This window comes from Urocampus carinirostris, chromosome 2 (genome assembly GCF_059441175.1).
Source record: "Urocampus carinirostris isolate Australia breed hairy pipefish chromosome 2, RoL_Ucar_1.0, whole genome shotgun sequence".
NCBI classification, from domain to species: Eukaryota; Metazoa; Chordata; class Actinopteri; order Syngnathiformes; family Syngnathidae; genus Urocampus; species Urocampus carinirostris.
In genome coordinates this window covers 22,785,235-22,803,916 of record NC_142350.1, presented here as the reverse complement: position 1 = coordinate 22,803,916, position 18,682 = coordinate 22,785,235, and the positions used below count along the sequence as shown (strand labels likewise).

The 18,682-nt window shown below is 40.5% G+C and overlaps 1 protein-coding gene across 3 annotated transcripts in view; it reads right to left on the bottom strand.

Moving 5' to 3' along the window:
• Window positions 1-16,441, bottom strand: part of pvrl2l (PVR cell adhesion molecule related 2 like) — a 253,556-nt gene extending 237,115 nt beyond the window's left edge. For all 3 annotated transcript variants that reach the window (XM_088329438.1, XM_088329439.1, XM_088329437.1), the window contains exon 1: window positions 16,029-16,441. In XM_088329438.1, the coding sequence (XP_088185564.1) occupies window positions 16,029-16,113 (85 nt within the window). In that variant the 5' untranslated portion in view covers window positions 16,114-16,441. The remainder of the gene's footprint in view (window positions 1-16,028) is intronic.
• Between the last annotated feature and the right edge of the window lie 2,241 nt (window positions 16,442-18,682).

Genomic DNA, 18,682 nt, shown 5'->3' with positions numbered 1-18,682 from the left:
CACCGCCTTTGTGTCAAATTTCACTCAATAACTGCCTAAAACAACAACACGAGCGTCGCTTTCATGAGCGCTGTCAGAACGCTGTTCCCGATATCAACAAGATGGCGAGTGACAATATTATTCCACTGCACAACAAGAAGCCAATTGATTTGGAATAGGGATGCCGGCGGCACTCCAGCACAAACTCAGGGTTCCTACACCTATTTCCTGAGCATTATCAAGCACTTTCAAAGCCATTTTTTTCCCATTTTAGTACCTTCAAAGGAAAACATCCAACGCCGATCAAAAGAACGTTTTTTTGTTGTTGTTGTTGTTGACTTTGATGACTAGAATAATGGCGCTATCTGTACTTGCCCAGACACACCACAGGAAAATATCGCCCCCACGACCCTAATAGTTAGGGGAAACCCCCCACCCACCTTTCTCCTAGCACATACTTTGTGCTATTTCGAGCTCTTCTTATCCTTTAGTGTCAAAGGGCTGCTATAAACTGACATGAATTCTGCCAATTTGCTTCAAAAATCCACACGCAGCTTCAGACTTGTTTAAAAAAAGGAGAAGGCTCTATAGATGTTGGGTAAGACTGGAGTTGTATACAGATGACAAAAATAAAGTACCAGTTGTTAAAAAGCAGAAACATTTGCCAAATTTGGACTCATTTTAATGATACCGATTGCTCCAAAGTAGAGTGCATTCAATCTTTCAATCTTAGAGACTGACGATCTTTTGCCTTTTGTTATACTTATCTTAATTTCTAAATAAATCTACCAAGAAACATGGCAATGGCAAAAATTTCAAGCATTTTCAAGCACTTTACCTCAAATGTAGGCATTTTCCCGACCTTGAAAGCATTTACAATCCTTGAAAACAAAAAATTATGATTCAAGCAATTTCAAGGATTTCAAGCACCTGTACGAACCCTCAAAACATGTTTAGAGCATTGCTTCCTTCGTGATAAACGCTAGACACAATATGAGGCCATTCAAATTAATTCGGGTGGGAAACAGTTAGCACTACCTTCTGGCTGAAATCAATTACCACTGAAATAGATTCTGGAGCAAATAAATATAATTTAAAGCAATGTTCTCTACACATGGGCATCGACATTTCAAGTTGCTGAGAGAAACTGTCTGTAATTTTCCATTTTTGTGTTCATGTTGAGTCATCAAGCCTGTTTGCCATGAAGCTATTTGCAGATTGTTCCCTGAATCATTTGCTCTCCAAGATAAAAATGATTTGAAAAAGTACTCAAAGCTGGTGAAGAGAAGAACTTTGGAGCTTGAAAGGCATCCAAAACTTTTTTTTGATAAGTGAAAATATATTACTGACTCAGAGATGTCTTACAGGATGCCCGACTTGAAACGGCAGGCCAATGTCAAGAAGCAAAGAAATGCTGATCACCAGTGGGTGCTCCGTGGATTGTTTTCGGGGAAGTGACTGAGGCCGTGTTGAGGCTGCAGGTATGACCTTCTGCTAAAGCTGGGCTAAAAACTCTCTTAAGCTACCCTTTTCTAAGCCTGCATCTCACCAATGCCAGATCCATTACCCATTAAAAGATGACAGAAAGCTACAACTTGTGACGGACGGTTGTGACTCAGGGATGTCTCACAGGATGCCTGATTTAAAACGGCAGGCCAATGTCAATGGGTAAAGGCTCTGCAGACGGCACAATGGAACTGTTTCCTATTCATGGCCGGACAGTCGCTGAAATCTCAGCGGAGGAAATGATTGCTGACAAATATGTGGCTGCAAAAACAGAACTTTTTCCATCTTTTTTTCAATACTCTGCTTCAACCAGAGGAAGTGAATAGAAAAGGTAATGTTCTGAAATGTGAAGATCACTTAAACCATGGCTCATGGCTCAACCTTTTTCAAGCGTCGAGCTACTTTTTGTTACCAAATAAGCGCAAAGGGCAAACACTTTGATATACATTTTTAAAATAACAACTTAGCTAGATGGCTTGCTAAATAGCTAAAAGGGGAGTTCAATAGTTAGCTAGAAAGGTAAACAGGTAAAAATCTAAAAGGAGGTTAAATAGCTAGCTAAAACAGTAAAGAGCAATTTAAATAGCAAGATAGAAAGCTAAAAACAAAGCTAGATAGCTAGCCAGACAGGAGGCCAGTATTTAGCTTAATAACTAGCAAAAATGTCAAATGTTTGCTTAATATTATGCAATAAATGTAAAAAGCAAGCTAGATAGTTTACTAAAGGCTAAAAAGGTGGCTTGATAGTTAGCCAGAAAGGGAAACAGGTAAAAAACTAAAATGGGGTTAGATAGATAGCAAAAAGAGTAAAAAGCCATGTGAACAGTCAGATAGAAAACTAAAAACAAAGCTTGATCGCTAGCTTGAAAGGAGGCCAACATTGAGCTTGACAACTGTCAAAAAAGTTCAAACGTTAGCTAGATAGCATGCAAAAGAATTAAATAGCTAGGGGGATAGCTTGCTAAATAGCTAAAAAGGTAGAGAGACAGATAGCTAAAAGGTAGCCGGACTGATAGCTAAAAAAATGAACATTTTTTTGGCACAAAAATTTGATTTTTTTTTTTGTAATTCCTGTAATATTTTTTTTTAATGAATAAATACATGTATTTATTACATGAATAGATTCTCTTTCTATTCTCTTGATTAGTTGCTTAAAAACAATCATCAGTACTTAAATACTCTTTTTTTTGTCCATGAAGCCCAATAGGAATTCATTAGAATTTCTAAAATAACTTATTACGTTATTACTATGTTGTTACAATGTTATTACCACGTTACTTATGATAATAAGGTTAAATACCATTAAAGAAATAATAATTTTATTGGAAAATCCCAATGTTGGAATGGAAAATCACCACGTTGGAGACCCCTTATTTAACCCTGACGCATCAAGAGCAGCCTCAAAATTGATTAAAAATGAGGCCTTTTTTGACTCTCTTCTGTCTTTTAAACAATGAAGCTGAATAAAAAGGGAGTCTTTTGATGGAAGAGCGTGTGCGTGTTCAACATTGGCAACCTTTCCAGTTCTTCCAAAAAGCCCTTGCCACAAAAGAGCCTCCGACTCTGCAATCGGCTGCAAGAGAAACTCGCCGAGTGATATTGTAGTATGGAGATAATCCATGGCGGCAACAACTAATCGATAAAATCCAATATCGAAATCATTGGCAACTTATTAGATCATCCATTCGTTTTATCACAGGATTTATGAGCCTCACAAATCTGTTGTGACACTTAGGGTTGTTTTAACTCTTTTGTCCGATGGATCAAGACCATTTTATTTTACATTTTTAAAAATTGAACATTGCATCGTTACAAACAAAATTGGCTTGAATATTTCAAGTGTTTCACCGTGAAACTAAGTTAACAATTTTCAAGGGAACAGAAAGTGCTGCAGAAAAGACGGAGAAAAAAAATTGTAAATTAAATAAAAGGAAAAGTACGAAAAGTACGTTAGCAAAAATATTGGAAGCCCTGTTCTCTCAACTTAGCCAACAGTTTCAAGAAGTTCCCTGAACCAGGGCGTTTGCGATCATTCATATAAGACAACTCTGGCACCACAACCCCTTGTGCTAAGTGAACATGAGCACAGCACCAGAGACAAAAACATGTTATTAATCAATAATCCAAATAAAACAAAAGCAAGTGAGAGGACAAAAGTGTGCAAGCAAGCACACTGGGGCGTTTGCCATCTTTTGCATAATGAGATATCTTAAAGGTATTTGACTAATTTTACATTTAGATGTATTTAAATTGTTATTGATATCTTTTTAATAATACAGGTTGATGAAACCCTTGCATGCACCAAATAAGCCCTGGCAAGCCACCAGAATTTTTCTATGGTATAGGAAAACTGCACTGTACATACATACATATATATATATACACATATATATGTATGTACAGTATTTTCACGACTTTTAAGCGCACAGTGTTAAACATGTAAAAATACAACAGGAGCAAAACAGAGTTTTGTTGTGATTTATTTAAGTATTGATCACAAAGTAAAACACCCTGATAAAAACTTGTCTGAGTTTGTTTTTCTGCTTCCTCCACTTGCGCCGCCATTGATTCATTAGTCTTCAAGCTCTTGCGGCTTCTCGGTTTTCATGTTCTTCCGTGTAGCGTACAAATCAATACAATATGGCGGACGAAAATACAGAGAGGGAAAGGGAGGTTTTGGATTTCATTCATATTTGGGGGGACCGGTAGCACAATAACTCTGAAATTGCTAGATACCGCGCTTGGATCCGTGACTACTTCCGCAAACAATGGAGGCATTGCATGTGACGTCACGCGTCCTCTTTTGCACAAGCAGGACATTTGCCGCAATCCCACAGGAGATGCATTGAAGTCACATTTAGTTGGAAACGTGAACCATTTCACACAAACATCGGATTTCACCCAAAAATGTTGTAAGTCTTCGGTATGACTCGGCCAAGGCTTGAAGCCGTGACCTCCCAGTCTCGGGACCCTAAGACCACCAAACAATAGAGCACGCTGCACAGTTGGAAGAAAACCTGAGAATATGTGCGCCATATGATCGGTATTCATTGCTCCCAGTCATGAAGTATTCCGAACCCTGAGCTATCTGGTCAACTATGCAAAATTCTCTGCCCCCGCCTTGCTTTGTTGTGAATGTAACCACTTCAACTCTGGTCGATGTGCGGCTGAGCGAGTGCAGACTTGCTCAAGAATCCGCAAGTGTTTTTGAAGTCTTGAGGAAAACTTCCCACAGTAACTCCTACCGCAAGACACCCCCTCCCCTCCACCTCGCCAGACGCCAGCCAGATTCGCTCCATCACAACATTTTATCAAACCGATTTAGAAACCTGGTGGGAATATCTGGTACTGTTGCAAACTGGTTTTGTTCCTATCTCTTTGTTGGTATGGATGCATGTTCCTCCAGAACCCATGAAGTTAAATGTGGGGTTCCCCAAGGTTCAATTTTAGGCCCAGTACTTTTTAATCTGTAAATGCTTCCCCTTGGGGATGTCCAGGAGACACAGAGTCAATTTCCATAGTCAAGCTGATGACACCTAGCTCTATATTGCCTTGTCTTTGATGACACAAGTCCTATAGACACCCTTTTAAAAAGCTTTGTAGATATCAAGTCATGGGTGGCAGAGAACTTCCTACAGCTCAACCAGGACAAAACAGGAGGTTTTATTCATTGGTCCTGAAAGTCAAAGAGAAAAAAATTGACCCGAACTACAAGCTTTTCGACCTTTAGATTACATTCTAAACCTGGGCGTTATTTTTGACTCCGAGCTCAATTTCATTCCACATATCAAAAACAGAACAAAAATTGTTTTTTAACATATCAGGAATATAGCCAGAGTCCGCCCATTTCTCTTTCAGGCAAACATGGAGGTACTGATGCATGCTTTTCTATATTCTTGTTTATATTATTTGAATACCCTGCTCTCTGTCTTCCCAAAAAGAGTATTGCTAGCTCACACCTATAACAAAACTCAGCAGCATATGTGCTTACGGCGACCGGAAGGGAGGGATCACATGAAAGCATTTTTAAAGTGGCCGCATTGGCTCAATTTGAAGGCGCTTTTACTAGTTTTTGAATGTCTTAATGGTCTTGGGCCATCCTATCTGTCTGATTTGCTTTTATGATATCATCCGCCTCTGCCTGCCCCCTGGTGGCGCCACCGCCTGTCACGCCGGCATAACAGGAAGTGAGATTTAGCATGGTGCGAAAGGCTGCCGGGCGCAACGCTCATTAAGCGCGCGGCGGCTCATTAACGGCGCAGATCGATAAAGGCGGCGTGAGAAAAGACAAACAACGTGACGCAACCTTGTGCAAAATGGCCGCCGGCAAACTCTATAATCGGGGGGAAAACGGCCGGCCCTTTTCACTTGGTGCGACGGGAATTTTCTTGGGCACGGGAGAAAGAGGGAAAGAGAGAGAGATGAAAGGGAGAAGGAACAAGAGAGAGAAAGTAAAAGAGTAGGTAAGAGAGACAGAAGTGGAAAGAAAGAGAAAAAGAAATAGAGAGGGAGAGAGCACAGTAGAATGAGAAAGGGAGAAAAAAATGGGAGAGAGAAAGATAAGGTAAGACAGACAAAAAAGAGAGAGAGAAAAATAGAGAGTGAATTTAACCTCCTTAGTGGCTCGCGTGATTTGCGAGACACTAAGGAGGTTAAATTTATCCAAATAAGAGTGAGCATAATTCTGTTGTGACGCTAAGAGTTGTAGTACCACTTTGGTCCAGCAGAGAGGGCGCCAAGACCGTTTTTATAAAGAGGGTTCTTACATTTTTTTTTTATTTTTTTTTTCTCCCTTTATTGGCATGAAAGTTTCAACTTTGTAGTGTTTGACTGTTTCACCATGAAACAAAGTTAACAACTTTCAAGGAAAGTGCTGCAGAAGTACAGAGAAAAAAGAAAATAAATTAAAAAGAAAAATAACAGTAAATACATGTTTAACCAAAAGGGCATATTCTTAAGCGTATTCAATATGTTTATCATATTAAAAAAAAATACACCAAAAAAACCCAGTTTATTGACCACATTTTGAAAAGTGGGTTTACATTGTTGATATACATTTTTGGTGGATTAAAAAAAAGATTGCCACACAAAAACCGAAATGCAGGTCCAAATATAACATGATCTGAGTTACGGCCAGGGTTGGGTAGGGTTACTTTAACTGGATTACTTTCAATTACTTTTGGATTACTCCAATACCAAATATGCTAATAAAAGACAAAAGAAACTAAATATAAATAAAATGACTAAATTTTGTGCAGGCTTGGGGAGTAACGGAATACACGGGACGGCAAAAATGATGTTGGCAAGCTCTTTGGATTTATTTTCATTTTGTTTCTGTCGCATTCTATGTTAGTTTTGCCGGAGATCAAAGAGATCAAAGCCAGGAGAGAAAGCTTACCACGTGTTCTGAGTCATAATTTTATTCATATTTAGTTTCTTTTGTCTTTTATTAGCATATTTGGTATTGGAGTAATCCAAAAGTAATTGAAAGTAATCCAGTTAAAGTAACTCTACCTAACCCTGGTTACGGCGGCTTTATAATTTTGTTTCAGACTGATGGTGATGTTTCTCTGATGACTATATTTTGAAATCCCAAGAGTTTGCACTGTCCAATGATATGTGGCCTGACCGATTTCAGTGACTGGTGACATCGTACCGACACGCATTTCTTTATGAAAAGTCCAACGTTAAGGGGTTAAAATCAAATTCATCGATTCATCGGGAAAAAAAATAACCGAACGATTCATCGGGTTGTGAAAATAATCGTGAGCTGCAGCCCTACACATGACATCCACACTAGTACCTGTAATTCCCTATGAAGTCATGTTGTCAAACCGGGGATTCAAACAGTGTGCAAAAGACGGAAAGTGACAAAAATAAAAATAAAAACGCGTCTTTGAGGAAGGCCAACACGAGAAAAGAGAAGACGAAAACAAAGAAAAATCAAGTTGGGTTTTTACGCACCGGAACAAGTAGTCCACTCTTGGCTGAGTTTTACTGCGGGTGTGAAAAGTAAGTGAAGGCAGCGCGCGCCTACACACCCACAGTAAAAAAAACACAGCATTACACAAAGAGCCACTGCTCTCAAGACGGGCTCTTGACATTTAGTCGATGTGCCATGAGCCACAGAGGGCCGGGGACCTTTCCACCAAAGGATTACTTCTTTTTTTTAAAGGTGACTGATTTCGCAAATGGATCTCGGTCTTGGGTCGCTGGGGCCGATATGTGTCCCGGTAGGATTAAAACACGTTTTTCTTTTATCCTTAACTCATTCAACGCCAGTCGTTTTGCTCAAATGGGAGGGGCCGCTGCAGACGATTTCTGCCATCCCGACTCATCTGGTAGCTATACAGCAGGGGTCACAACGTTTGGCGCGCGAGCCAATTGTGGCTCTTTCCTTGAGTACATATAGCTCGGAGATACGCAGGATTGAGTCGGGTGCGCACATAGCGGACATAACGCTAATAGTATGAACTGTTGAGATACTTGAAAACCCACAGAAAAAAACGTTAGAAGAATTTAATTGAGTGAGCGGGAGACATGGGCAGAGACATGCACACAGTTTGTGGTTATCCCTTTAATCAATATATTACCAAAAATAATTTCATGCAGAAAATGAATTCATAATTTGAATAAGAAAATGTATTACTCTACTTAATTATATTCGCATGTATTTTTCCTCCTACAGTAAACGTCCAAGCTACTTCATTTTTGAACTTTTTGTATAATAAACCTCATTCATGTCGAGCAACTCAGTGTCTCACAACAAAATGTTAATTATCAATATATATGATATAACAAAACACACGTACAATATAACATGTTAAACTACATAAATAAACACATTTGGAAAAGAAATATGGTGTAATATTTTTTTGTATTTTGTAAGGCAAAATAGTTTGTAAGGGCATGGAGCCGTGGAGGTTGACAGGTTTATTACCATACGTACTGTAATAAATGTCGTCTGCACTGCGGGCCTGTTGTTTTTGTGAATTAATAAGCAGAAAAATTGGATTGTTTGAACGCATTGACTAGCAGATGAGCACCAAGGACTCCAATAATTGTAACATACAAACTTAATGATGACCCTTATATTTTAAAAAAAATGGTTTTCATTTTTTTGCCCTGCAGTGATAGCGAGCCAGGAAAGCGAAGAACCATCCGGGTAAACAAGAGGCACCAGATGAGTTGTTAATAAAAGCAGTGCACAATCAGAGCTGGAGATAGCGATAATCATCGCTGCCTGCTCTCCCACTGATAAGCTCATCAATGGCAAACACACTGTTGACATTTCAACACTCTTGCAACTATAAGGAGAGGATGTGGCGTCATTTAATTAGCATTGCCGGTAAATCGTTTATTTTCTCACAGCCGCCGTCGTCTTCGGCGTCACCTCTATGGCGGTGCGGCGAGATTTTCATAATTGTGAAGTTTCTCGTTTTCTGTGTTAGACTTTAATTAAAACGCTTTTACAAAGTGTCACCTGTGCAGGTCACATAGGTTCAGTTTTGCGATGTAGGAAAGTGCCTCCAGATGGAAAATGTCACAAGGTGCTACTTTGTACTGCCACCAAATTCCGCAATAATTGGGGTTCGTACACTTATTTCATAGCCTTTTTAAGGATTTTTCAAGTCAATTCACGAGAATCAGTAGAAGAAGAAATCCACCACGAATCGGGTGTTTTGCAGAGCCACAAATAGATCTGCGATTTACATATGCCATTTTCAATTTTGTCCCTGCATTGATCAAGACATATTTTAAGATCTTGAGTAAATCACAAATATATTTTTGGATCTGAACAAATATCTCTCTCATATAACTGTTGGGTAAAAATTAAATCTTTTCATTTTTAGTCCAGGTGTTTTACAGGGATCCCCTGCAAAACGCATGAAATCACTAATTACTAAATCATTTAATATGATTGATAATATATTATTATTATTCTAAAAATCTGAGGAGCCAAAAGAGACGGTTTTCTAAATAGAGCTGTCCTCTTGGGTGCGACCAGTAGGGGGCGGTGAAGCTTCACATGACAACGCCACATAGACTCGAAGCAGGCGTGTCGGCGACATTTTCAGGCACCTTATTCTATTCTTTTTCCTGTTTTGCATGGTCTATAGAGTGAGACTGCCTAGGGACATGGAAATGGCAACACTTTCAAGCACTTTACCCAAAACGTAAGCATTTTTGTGACCTTGGAATCACAACATAAAATTCAAGCATTTTCGAAGACTTCAAGCATCCGTACGAACCCTGCATACTGGCCTTGTTCTGTGGTCTATTGGGTCCTGTTTGTGGAGACGTTATAGTGGGTTAATTAATGATAACAAATGCCTTTCAAATTTAATCCTGACAGGTGTAAATGAACAAGTGTATCGTCTGTTGTCTGATTTTTAGAGCTTCAGTAAATCGCAAATATATTTGTTTTTCAAGAGACAAATCCCTCCTTACATAGGTGTTGGGTAAAAATGAAATTTTCAGTTGCAGGAAGTTCATCCCATTACAATTTACCACTGGTAAATGCTAATTTCATTGTTTGCATGGCCCATAATGAATGTCCATAGTTGTAATCCTTGAACTAAATCACATTTAATAGCACCCTGCTTAGGTGTGGCATGGACCTGCTCTTTTGAGGGCAACCCGTAGAGGACAATGGCGCTTCATGGGACTATGCCATACAAACTCATGCCAGCTGCAGTTAATCACAAAGGAAGACATCTGATGGAAAAGCGAAACCACCAGAGAGCAGTGTTTGTGTCATTTTTTAAAGACACGTTGAGAAGCATGGCAACAATTTCAAGCATTTAAAAGCACTTCCCCCGAAATCCAAGCACTCCTCAATCATTGAAAACATAACACTAAGCATTTTATGCATTTGAAGCACTAGTACTAACCCTGATAAACATTTTTCAGGTATTAGGAAAAGACGATGCGGACATTTCATGATTTTATCAGAGCGCCTCGTCGTCGGGGACGAGTGTGCGCACAGAACTGAAAACAAATGCTCAAATCCCATTGGTTCAGATCACACACAAACCTCAACAGCACCTTGACATTTTTTCACACTCTTTGTGAAAATGCATTCCAAAAATATTTGTGGCAGAAACAAACCGCGACTCAGGACGGATCCATTACTTGTATTTGGCATAAGCCAGCACTAAAGCAACAAGAATGTTTCATCCAAAATAAGGCCAAGAAACGCGTCCATTTGTGCTAAATTTGAAAAGAAAATTGGCTATTATTTTAAACAATGCAAAAACAGGACCATTCTCATGTAGAACAACCCAGGGTGTGCCCGGTGTAGCTGTAAATACAGAAACAGAACCAAAGACTGAACCCTTTTACACAATGTGCACTATGGTTGTGAAAATACGGTAATTTTCGCAGGGTTGCACAGTTAACCGAAATTGAATAGATATCGCAACGTGACGTATTGTGATAGTGTACCGCAAAACTGCGTTCTTTTCACTGACACATATTTCCAGTTATTCGAGTGATGGAGTGTTTGGCAAATAAGAATTCTCACATTTCAGGGTATAACAGCGCCGGCCAATCAGAAGCAGTTTTTAATGGCACCGACCAATAAAGACCAGGAAAAGTTCGCAAGGCGTGTGTGCACGACTTTGATAGGCTGCTGTAAGCTCTCAGTCAAAACAAACGCGATGGCTCGTAGCTCTAGTGGCTCGTTACATTGAAGACCAATTCATTATTTAAAATCGGACTCGGAGAAAAGTCTGAAGAGCACAAAGAAAAGCTGATCACCAGCGGGTGCGCCGTGCATTGTTATCGCGTGTGGGGATTCGACTGAGGCGGTGTCAGAAGGGAAAGCTAACAGCTAGGCTAGCAACTCTTGAGCCACCACTGCTGAATGTAGCAAGTCACCAACGCCAGATCCATTACCAATGAAGCGGACGACTTGGAGCTAATACTTGTGGAAAACTGCTCCATTTGTGACTCTTGTATTTGAACCATCACAAATGACCTTGCAGAAGTCGCGGTTACTTGAACCTGGCGTGTAGCGAGCCAGCTGCTCTCTAAATCGCTATCTTACACTGGAAAGAGTAGCACTCGAATTTTGTTTTGTATAACGACAATGAAGACCATTTATCCAAGTGAAATTGTCACGACCAGCACACAGGGTAGACCCAATCACGTAACGTTTTCTCACAGTTTTATTGAAAGAAAGAGGACGGCCAGCGCCCGCGATCCGATGCTCGCTGGAAGCGGGAAGCAAGTCGCTCTCGCAACCGGATTGTGTTCCAAATACGGAAGTGGATCTTCCGTAGCGGGCAATGGCGGTGTCAGGGATGCAAAAACAGGTCGTAAGCCGGGACGGGAGCGCAGACGTGGTCGGGATCAAAATAGGTCGCAGCCAGAGACAAACGGGAGCAAATGCGGGACAAGTGAGAGTCAGGGTCAAAGTGGCAGGGAGCCAATCAGAACCTGCGGCGATTGGCGCCATATGAGCGGGCACAGGTGATTCACATCGTCATGACAGAAATTTTATTTTTGTTTGTAGATCTATGGTTGTTATTTAGCTACAGTCACTTGGTAATAACGTCCTCCCAAGGTAAGTTTGCATGTCACTATGTTGAAGTCCTCTCCAAAAAATAAACAAGCACAGAAACGCAATTTTCTGGTAAAATCAAAAATTACATCGAAATTACAATCCGGGTCTTAAAAATCACAATTCCTTTTATAAAATAGATCATTTTCCTCTTGTGGGCTTGATTCAAAAGCCTGATCTAGGCTGCAGGTCCATTTTGATCCCTGTGCTTTTGGTGTGTACAGATTACGTTGGCGTAATTACAGAAAACCTGGCCGGCAATCAATTTGGTGACTACTTTGGTGGGAAAAAGGGCCGGAGCAATTAGCAATTACAGCTATTCTGTATCTCAGATAAAAACACTAGGGCTCCACTAATGTTTGGCTCGTCTCCTCCTGTTTCCAAACACGGGAATCGTCTGATGTGATCACTCCAAATCGTTTGCCGAGAAAAAAAAAAAAAAAACGCCGCCATTCTGAGAAATGTCCTCGAGTGCCGATGAATCAAAGCGCCGACGTGTTACATGGCGGCGACGTTTCCCGATAATTCAAGGCGCTCGGCTTTCAACCGACAAAACGTGGCGAGAGCGTGGCGGCGGCGTGGCCCCGGGCTCCGAGCTACAAATATTTGGACCGGAACAAAAGATTAACGCGTGGAAGCCAGGAAATAGACATTGTGGGAAAAGCCCCCCCAAAAAAAGGCCAAAGGAAGTTGGAAAAGCGGCTTTGAAAGTCCTTCATGCTTTAGTCCCTTGCTTTTTCCTGCCTTTTTCTTCTGTAGTTTCGCTTTTTCTTTTGTTACTTTATTTTCTCTTTTTCCTAGCTTTTGACTTCTTTTTTTTTTGCTTTTACCTATTCTTTTTTTCCTGCCTTATTCTTCCTTTTTCCTGCTTTTTTTTCTTTTTTCCTCTAATTTCCTTTTTTCTTTTAACCTAGCTTTTTATTTATTTTTTCTTGCTTATTCCTGCCTTTTTCATTTTTCCTATTTTTCTTTCGTTTCACTTTTGTTGTGTAGTTTCTTTTGTTGGATTATTTTCTTTTTTCCTAGCTTTTTATCTTCTTAATCAATTTCTGCTCTTGAGTTTCCTTTTTCTTTTATTTGTTGCTTCCTTTTCTCTTTTTCCTAGATTTTTACTTCTTTCTTGGTTATTCCTTCTTTTTCCCTGCCTTTTTCTTCCCTTTTCTGTTTTTATTTGTTTTTCCCCTCTCTTTTTTTATTTTGTCTCATTGTTTTGCCTTGTTCCCCCTTTTCAAGTCATTTTGTGCATTATGTGACATAATAATTGGTAATGTATGGATGAAAACAACAAAAACAATTTGAAAAGTGGTTTGGGTGCCAAAAAAGCCAGCTCTTTTAAGCAATCTGAGGCAAAAGAGCCCCCCTGTCCAAAAAAAAAATGGAAACTTGCACGGCAACAGTGACATAGCTACACAGTCCAATTGTAGAGATGATAATTTAAGTAAACTAAAATTGTCTTTTAGTCCCCCCAAAAAATACAATGATGTATTTTTTTTAAAGGAATCTAATTTGTATGCGCAGGATAGCTTTTCTTGTGCGCTGAGAAGTCTGTGCAGTGCGCAATTGCGCAACTTAAAGAACATAGCTAACAACCCCAACAAGCTCGCCAAAGGAGAATGCCCGACAACTCCTGTCCATTCTGCTTGTCCTGGGTAAATCGTGAATACATTTGTTTTTGAGACGAAACTCTCCGCAAATAAGTGTTAAAAAAATACAGTATATATATTAAATTTTCAGTCGAGGAAAGTTCTTCCCAATGCATTTTACCTCTAAATGCTCTAAAAATGCACCAGATGGATGCGTTTGAATTTAACATGTACAAAGTTTCCTTCCAAGGGGTCATGCACACAGACCCCACTGGAGGGTCTCACAAAGTTTTATGTGAAACAGGGCATCCTTAAATGTCTCCAAGGACAACACCAGGTTTAGACACCTTTGGAGTAAAAATGGGCGTGGCTGCCCTTATTGTGTTTTCTTTTTCTCTTTAAAGGGAGACCACCGAATCGAATCAATGGCGTCTGGAGTCGAAATACGTCTGCGATCAATAACTCCAATCTCTTGCAAAGTCGCCAAAGGAAAGCGAGCGTCTTAATTAATCACGGTTATTTATAGAAGGTGTGGGCCAAAACACGACTAGACCGGCCGTGTGCAGAGGCATGCACGGGCCTCAGGGGACACCTTGACAACTTTAACGCTGCTCATACGCCGTAAATCAAAAATAGAAAAACCCTCGCCCGCGATTTAATCGCGTGGGATGGATTTCCAAGCGCTAATAAGGCGGTTAGTGACCTCTCCGAGAAACAGAGACCAAAACAGTAAAATGCGAAGAATAGCGCAACGTTCTAACAAGTGGGCACTGGACCACTAGGGAATTTTCTAGTTTGGACACAAAGACCAAACCTGGGAACAGAAAATGCAAGGAGTAAAGTAGCAACCTAATAATCCAGCACTAATTCACTAACATTGACGGACAAAGACAAACAAAGACTAAAACCAAAGATTGAAAATGCAAATAATAAAGTAACAAACCAACAAGTGAGCACCGAACCATTAAGAAAAAGTCCAAACCAGAAACAAAGACTAATACCAGAAATGCAAAATGCAAGGTATAAAGTAACAAACTAACAAGTGGGCACTGAACCACTGACAAAAAGTCCAAACCAGAAAGAAAGGCTAAAACTAGAAATGCAAAATGCAAGATTTAAAGTAAGAAACTAAGAAGCGGGCATCAAACCCCTAAAAATATATCCAAACACCAAAATAAAAAATGCAAGGAATAAAGGAACAACCTAACAAGCCAGCACCTAATCCCTGATAAAATGTCTAAACCCAAAACAAAGACCAAAACCGGAAAAGGGAGATACAAAGAATAGAGTCACAAACTAACAAGTGGGCACTGAACAGTTAACACAAAGTCCAAACGATGAACGAAACCTAAAAACCAGAAATGCGAAATGCAAGGTATAAAGTAACAAACTAACACGTGGGCATCAAACCCCTAAAATATGTCCAAAGACCAAAAAGATAAATGGAAAAGGCAAAGAATACAGTAACAAATCCTTAAGTCTACCCTAAACCCCTAAACAATTGTCCAAACTGAAAACAAGACCAAACCAGAAATGGAAAACACAAGGACTAAAGTAACAAACTCGCAAATTGGCACTAAACATTTTCAAAACCAGAAACGGTCTTAAACGTTGAGTAGAAAGGTAAAAATTACTTAAGTAAAAATTACTTAAGTAACAAACTAACACGTGGGCACTGGACCACTAACAAAATGTCAAAACCAGAAACCCAAAACCCAAAACAAAAAAACAAAGACAAAACCCAAAATGCCAGACCAAAACAAAAAACAGACACACAATGAACACACAGAAAAACTAAAACTAACCAAAAGATTACACAAACACACACACACACAAAACCCCAAAACAAAAAATAAACGAAAAATAAACTAAACAAATATGTGAGAAAAAAACACGCAAAATCAACATAAACCAAAATAAAAAAATAAAAAAGTATAAACAAACAAACATGTCGGCAACAAACTAGAAATGACCAAAAATGATCCTCACGGACAGGTGTGTGGCTATTGGACACACCTCTGCCCAGTTCTAAACCTACTCGGCGCCCCCTGGTGGAGGGGGGCGCACCAGACCCTCACACTACCAGTAGGTGGTCAACTTTAGAGAAAACGCGCTCCTTTTAGCTGTCAATCATCCAGGAGAGTTAACGCGATTACTTTTTCAAGCAAGTCATTCGAAACTATTCCCCTTTATTGGTTTTGCATTCCAGCAGGTGAAATGTTCGGCGCGCGTGGAAGCTCAAGACGGATTAAAGCCACTGAGCGCTCGGTCACCTGCCAGCCGAAGCCTTCCACAAAAGCGGCCAACAACACCCACGCGTGTGACCTCTCCAGTGACCACCGCGGTCCACTTTTCAAGCAGGCAATGCATCCGCGCGTGCAAGCTGATCTTACCGTGGAAGAGGAGCCAAACTGCGCCTAGAAGCGGCGGCAACAGCCGGAGGGAGGACCGCCGAGATCGGGCGCCGTCTCTCGCCATTGTCGCTGGAGCAGGTGGATGTCGGAGGAGAAGAGGGGGGCACGGTGGGGAGGGATCCACCAAAAAAAAAACAGATTAGTCCAGTAACTTGGCGCGCTGTTTGTTTTTTGGGGGGTGGGACGCACTCCGAGTTGCAAAGGCTTCCTCCCGCTGCGTAAGTGAGTGAGGGCGAGGAGGGGAACCACTCCCCGGTAGTGGCGGCCGCAGTGCGCACTCTCAGCCTCCCTGCAGGCTGCTCCGAGTGACGGCGTGAAGAAGGAACGAGCGAGATTGGAGTCTTGGCGGTGTCGGGATGTGTGAACGCGTGAAGGTGGAGGAGCTCCGCGGCTCAGGCTTCCAGCCTGGACTTCAACTGTGACGTCCGAACAGCGACACCCAGAGGACAAAGTTATTCATCTGTTCGAGCCTCTCCCAAGGGATGTTTTTTTTTTTAAACACCAACATAAAACCACTCCAGTTTTGTTCTTTACTGTTACAGCATCAAAGATGAACAATATAACATTATAAAAACAATCGACCCAATATAGAGCAGGAATCAGGGGCGTTACGAGAGGGGAGAAGGGTAGGGAGTGCCCACCCACAGATACGCTCTGCCCACTCAAAGAAAAGTGGATCTAAGCAAAAAAAAAAAAACAGAAGAAAAAGGAAAAAGCAAGAACCGAATAATAGAAGAAAATGGGGAAAAAAGAAGTCATGAAGAGAAAGAAAAAGACAGAGGGAGGTCCCTTGGATCAGGGCCATGACCAGAGGTGGGCAGGTGTTGGCAGTGCCAACCCGGAGATATGCTCTGCCCACTTAAAGAAAAGTGGATGTAAGAAAGATAAAACAAAAGAAAGAAAATGGCAAATAGAAGAATAGAAGAAAAAAGCTTGGAAAAAAATTAAAAAGAAGAAATGGGGGGAATAAAAAGCTGGTAAAGAGAAGAAAAAGAAAACATTTTTTTTGTGTGTGTGGGGGGAGAGCGTTCCCTTGAATCAGGGGCGTTACCAGAGGGGGTAAGGGTGAACTCCGCCCAACCATAGATATGCACTGCCCACCCAAAGAAAAGTGAACGTAAGGAAAAAACTTAAAAGAAAATCGAAAAATGGGAAATTGAAGAACGAAATAAGAAGAAAGCAGGAAACAAAATAGAGTAAAAAACTAGGAAAAAAATAAGAGGAGAAAAAGGGAAAAAAATACAAAAGCAGGGAAAAAAGAAAGGGACAGATTTTGGGGGCAGATTTTGAGTAAATATTAATCGTCAAGTCATGTTTATTTGTGACGCTCTTAATCTAAAGAAGTCTCAAATGGCTCTACAGACTAGAGACCATTATGATACCATCCCCTGATCTAAAACCTACATGAGGGCAAGGAAAAACTCAAAAACCTCAGAAATTAAGCGTCGTGCTAGTAAAATGATCATGATACAAGTTTCAAATAAAGATATCATAAGGTCCTGTTTGATATGCGAGTCACGTGTATTTTTATATGGTTTAAAGAATCTCCTTCAAAGAAGTTCTAAATTCTTTACAGCTCCTTTTAAGTTTTTTTTTTAATCCATTGCACATAATGCAGTTGTTTGCATGCTTGGCCAGCTGGGGGCAGTGTACTACAGATATGCAAAAAGGAGACGTTGAAATTTAAGAAAAATCAGTCTCTCTTTGCAGAGGATAAAGATAATTGCAAGTTGTTTTTTGTGCTTACATATGATTTGCGTTTCATAGACTACTGTAATACCGTTTTGATTTTTTCATTTGATTAGCATTAAGCTAGCAGACAACGGCAGTATGCGGGTGGTTATTCTACGGAACATGTAATTCCAGATTTGATGCTTAGCTGACAGTCGTACACACGCAGTATTGAATCCTTCATACGGGTGACAAGCTGACTTTCTCATTTAGCCAAGATTTACGGAATAATGTCCTTCTGTCAATCAAAAGAAAAATGGGCTATTGAAGTGAATGTGAGAGGGGGGTACTGGGGGAGTTCAATCATGGGGGGAGGGGTCTCGCGTCGGCTATCAGAATAATGATTGATGACATCAGAAACTCGCAAGGGATTTGAGCGACTGTTCAAGGAGGCATTTGCAAAATATGGATTAAGAACCGAGAGAAGGATAAGCCGGGTTGTTGCACGGTGCATGCATTTTGAGCCATCGTACCGGTACTTGGACCCGATGTAGGCCGTCATCTAGAACCTGCTTCATCTGTCAAGGTGATGGAACAGGAAACTGTCAAAGGGACATTCTGTTACCACCTATATCTAAGGTTTGCCCCCTCCTCTCTCCCTGTTTTGCTTTATCCCTATGTTACTGCACGGATTGCAGGTCTATTTCTGACTCCAAGAGCCAAGAAGAAATCTGTAGGTTTAAGAGTGTTCTCAATCCAGGCTCTTTTGCTGTAAAATGCACTGCCTCCAGCGGTAAAAACAGCAACTTTAGTGGAATTTCTTGAATCTAGACTTAAGACACACCACTGATCTATAAATGAGACTTTACTCTGGCCTGGATATGCCCTTGGAATATCTATTTTGTCCTGGTCATCCTGGAAGGGGGCTGGAAGGTTTCTTCATTTTCCCAATATTAAGTTTT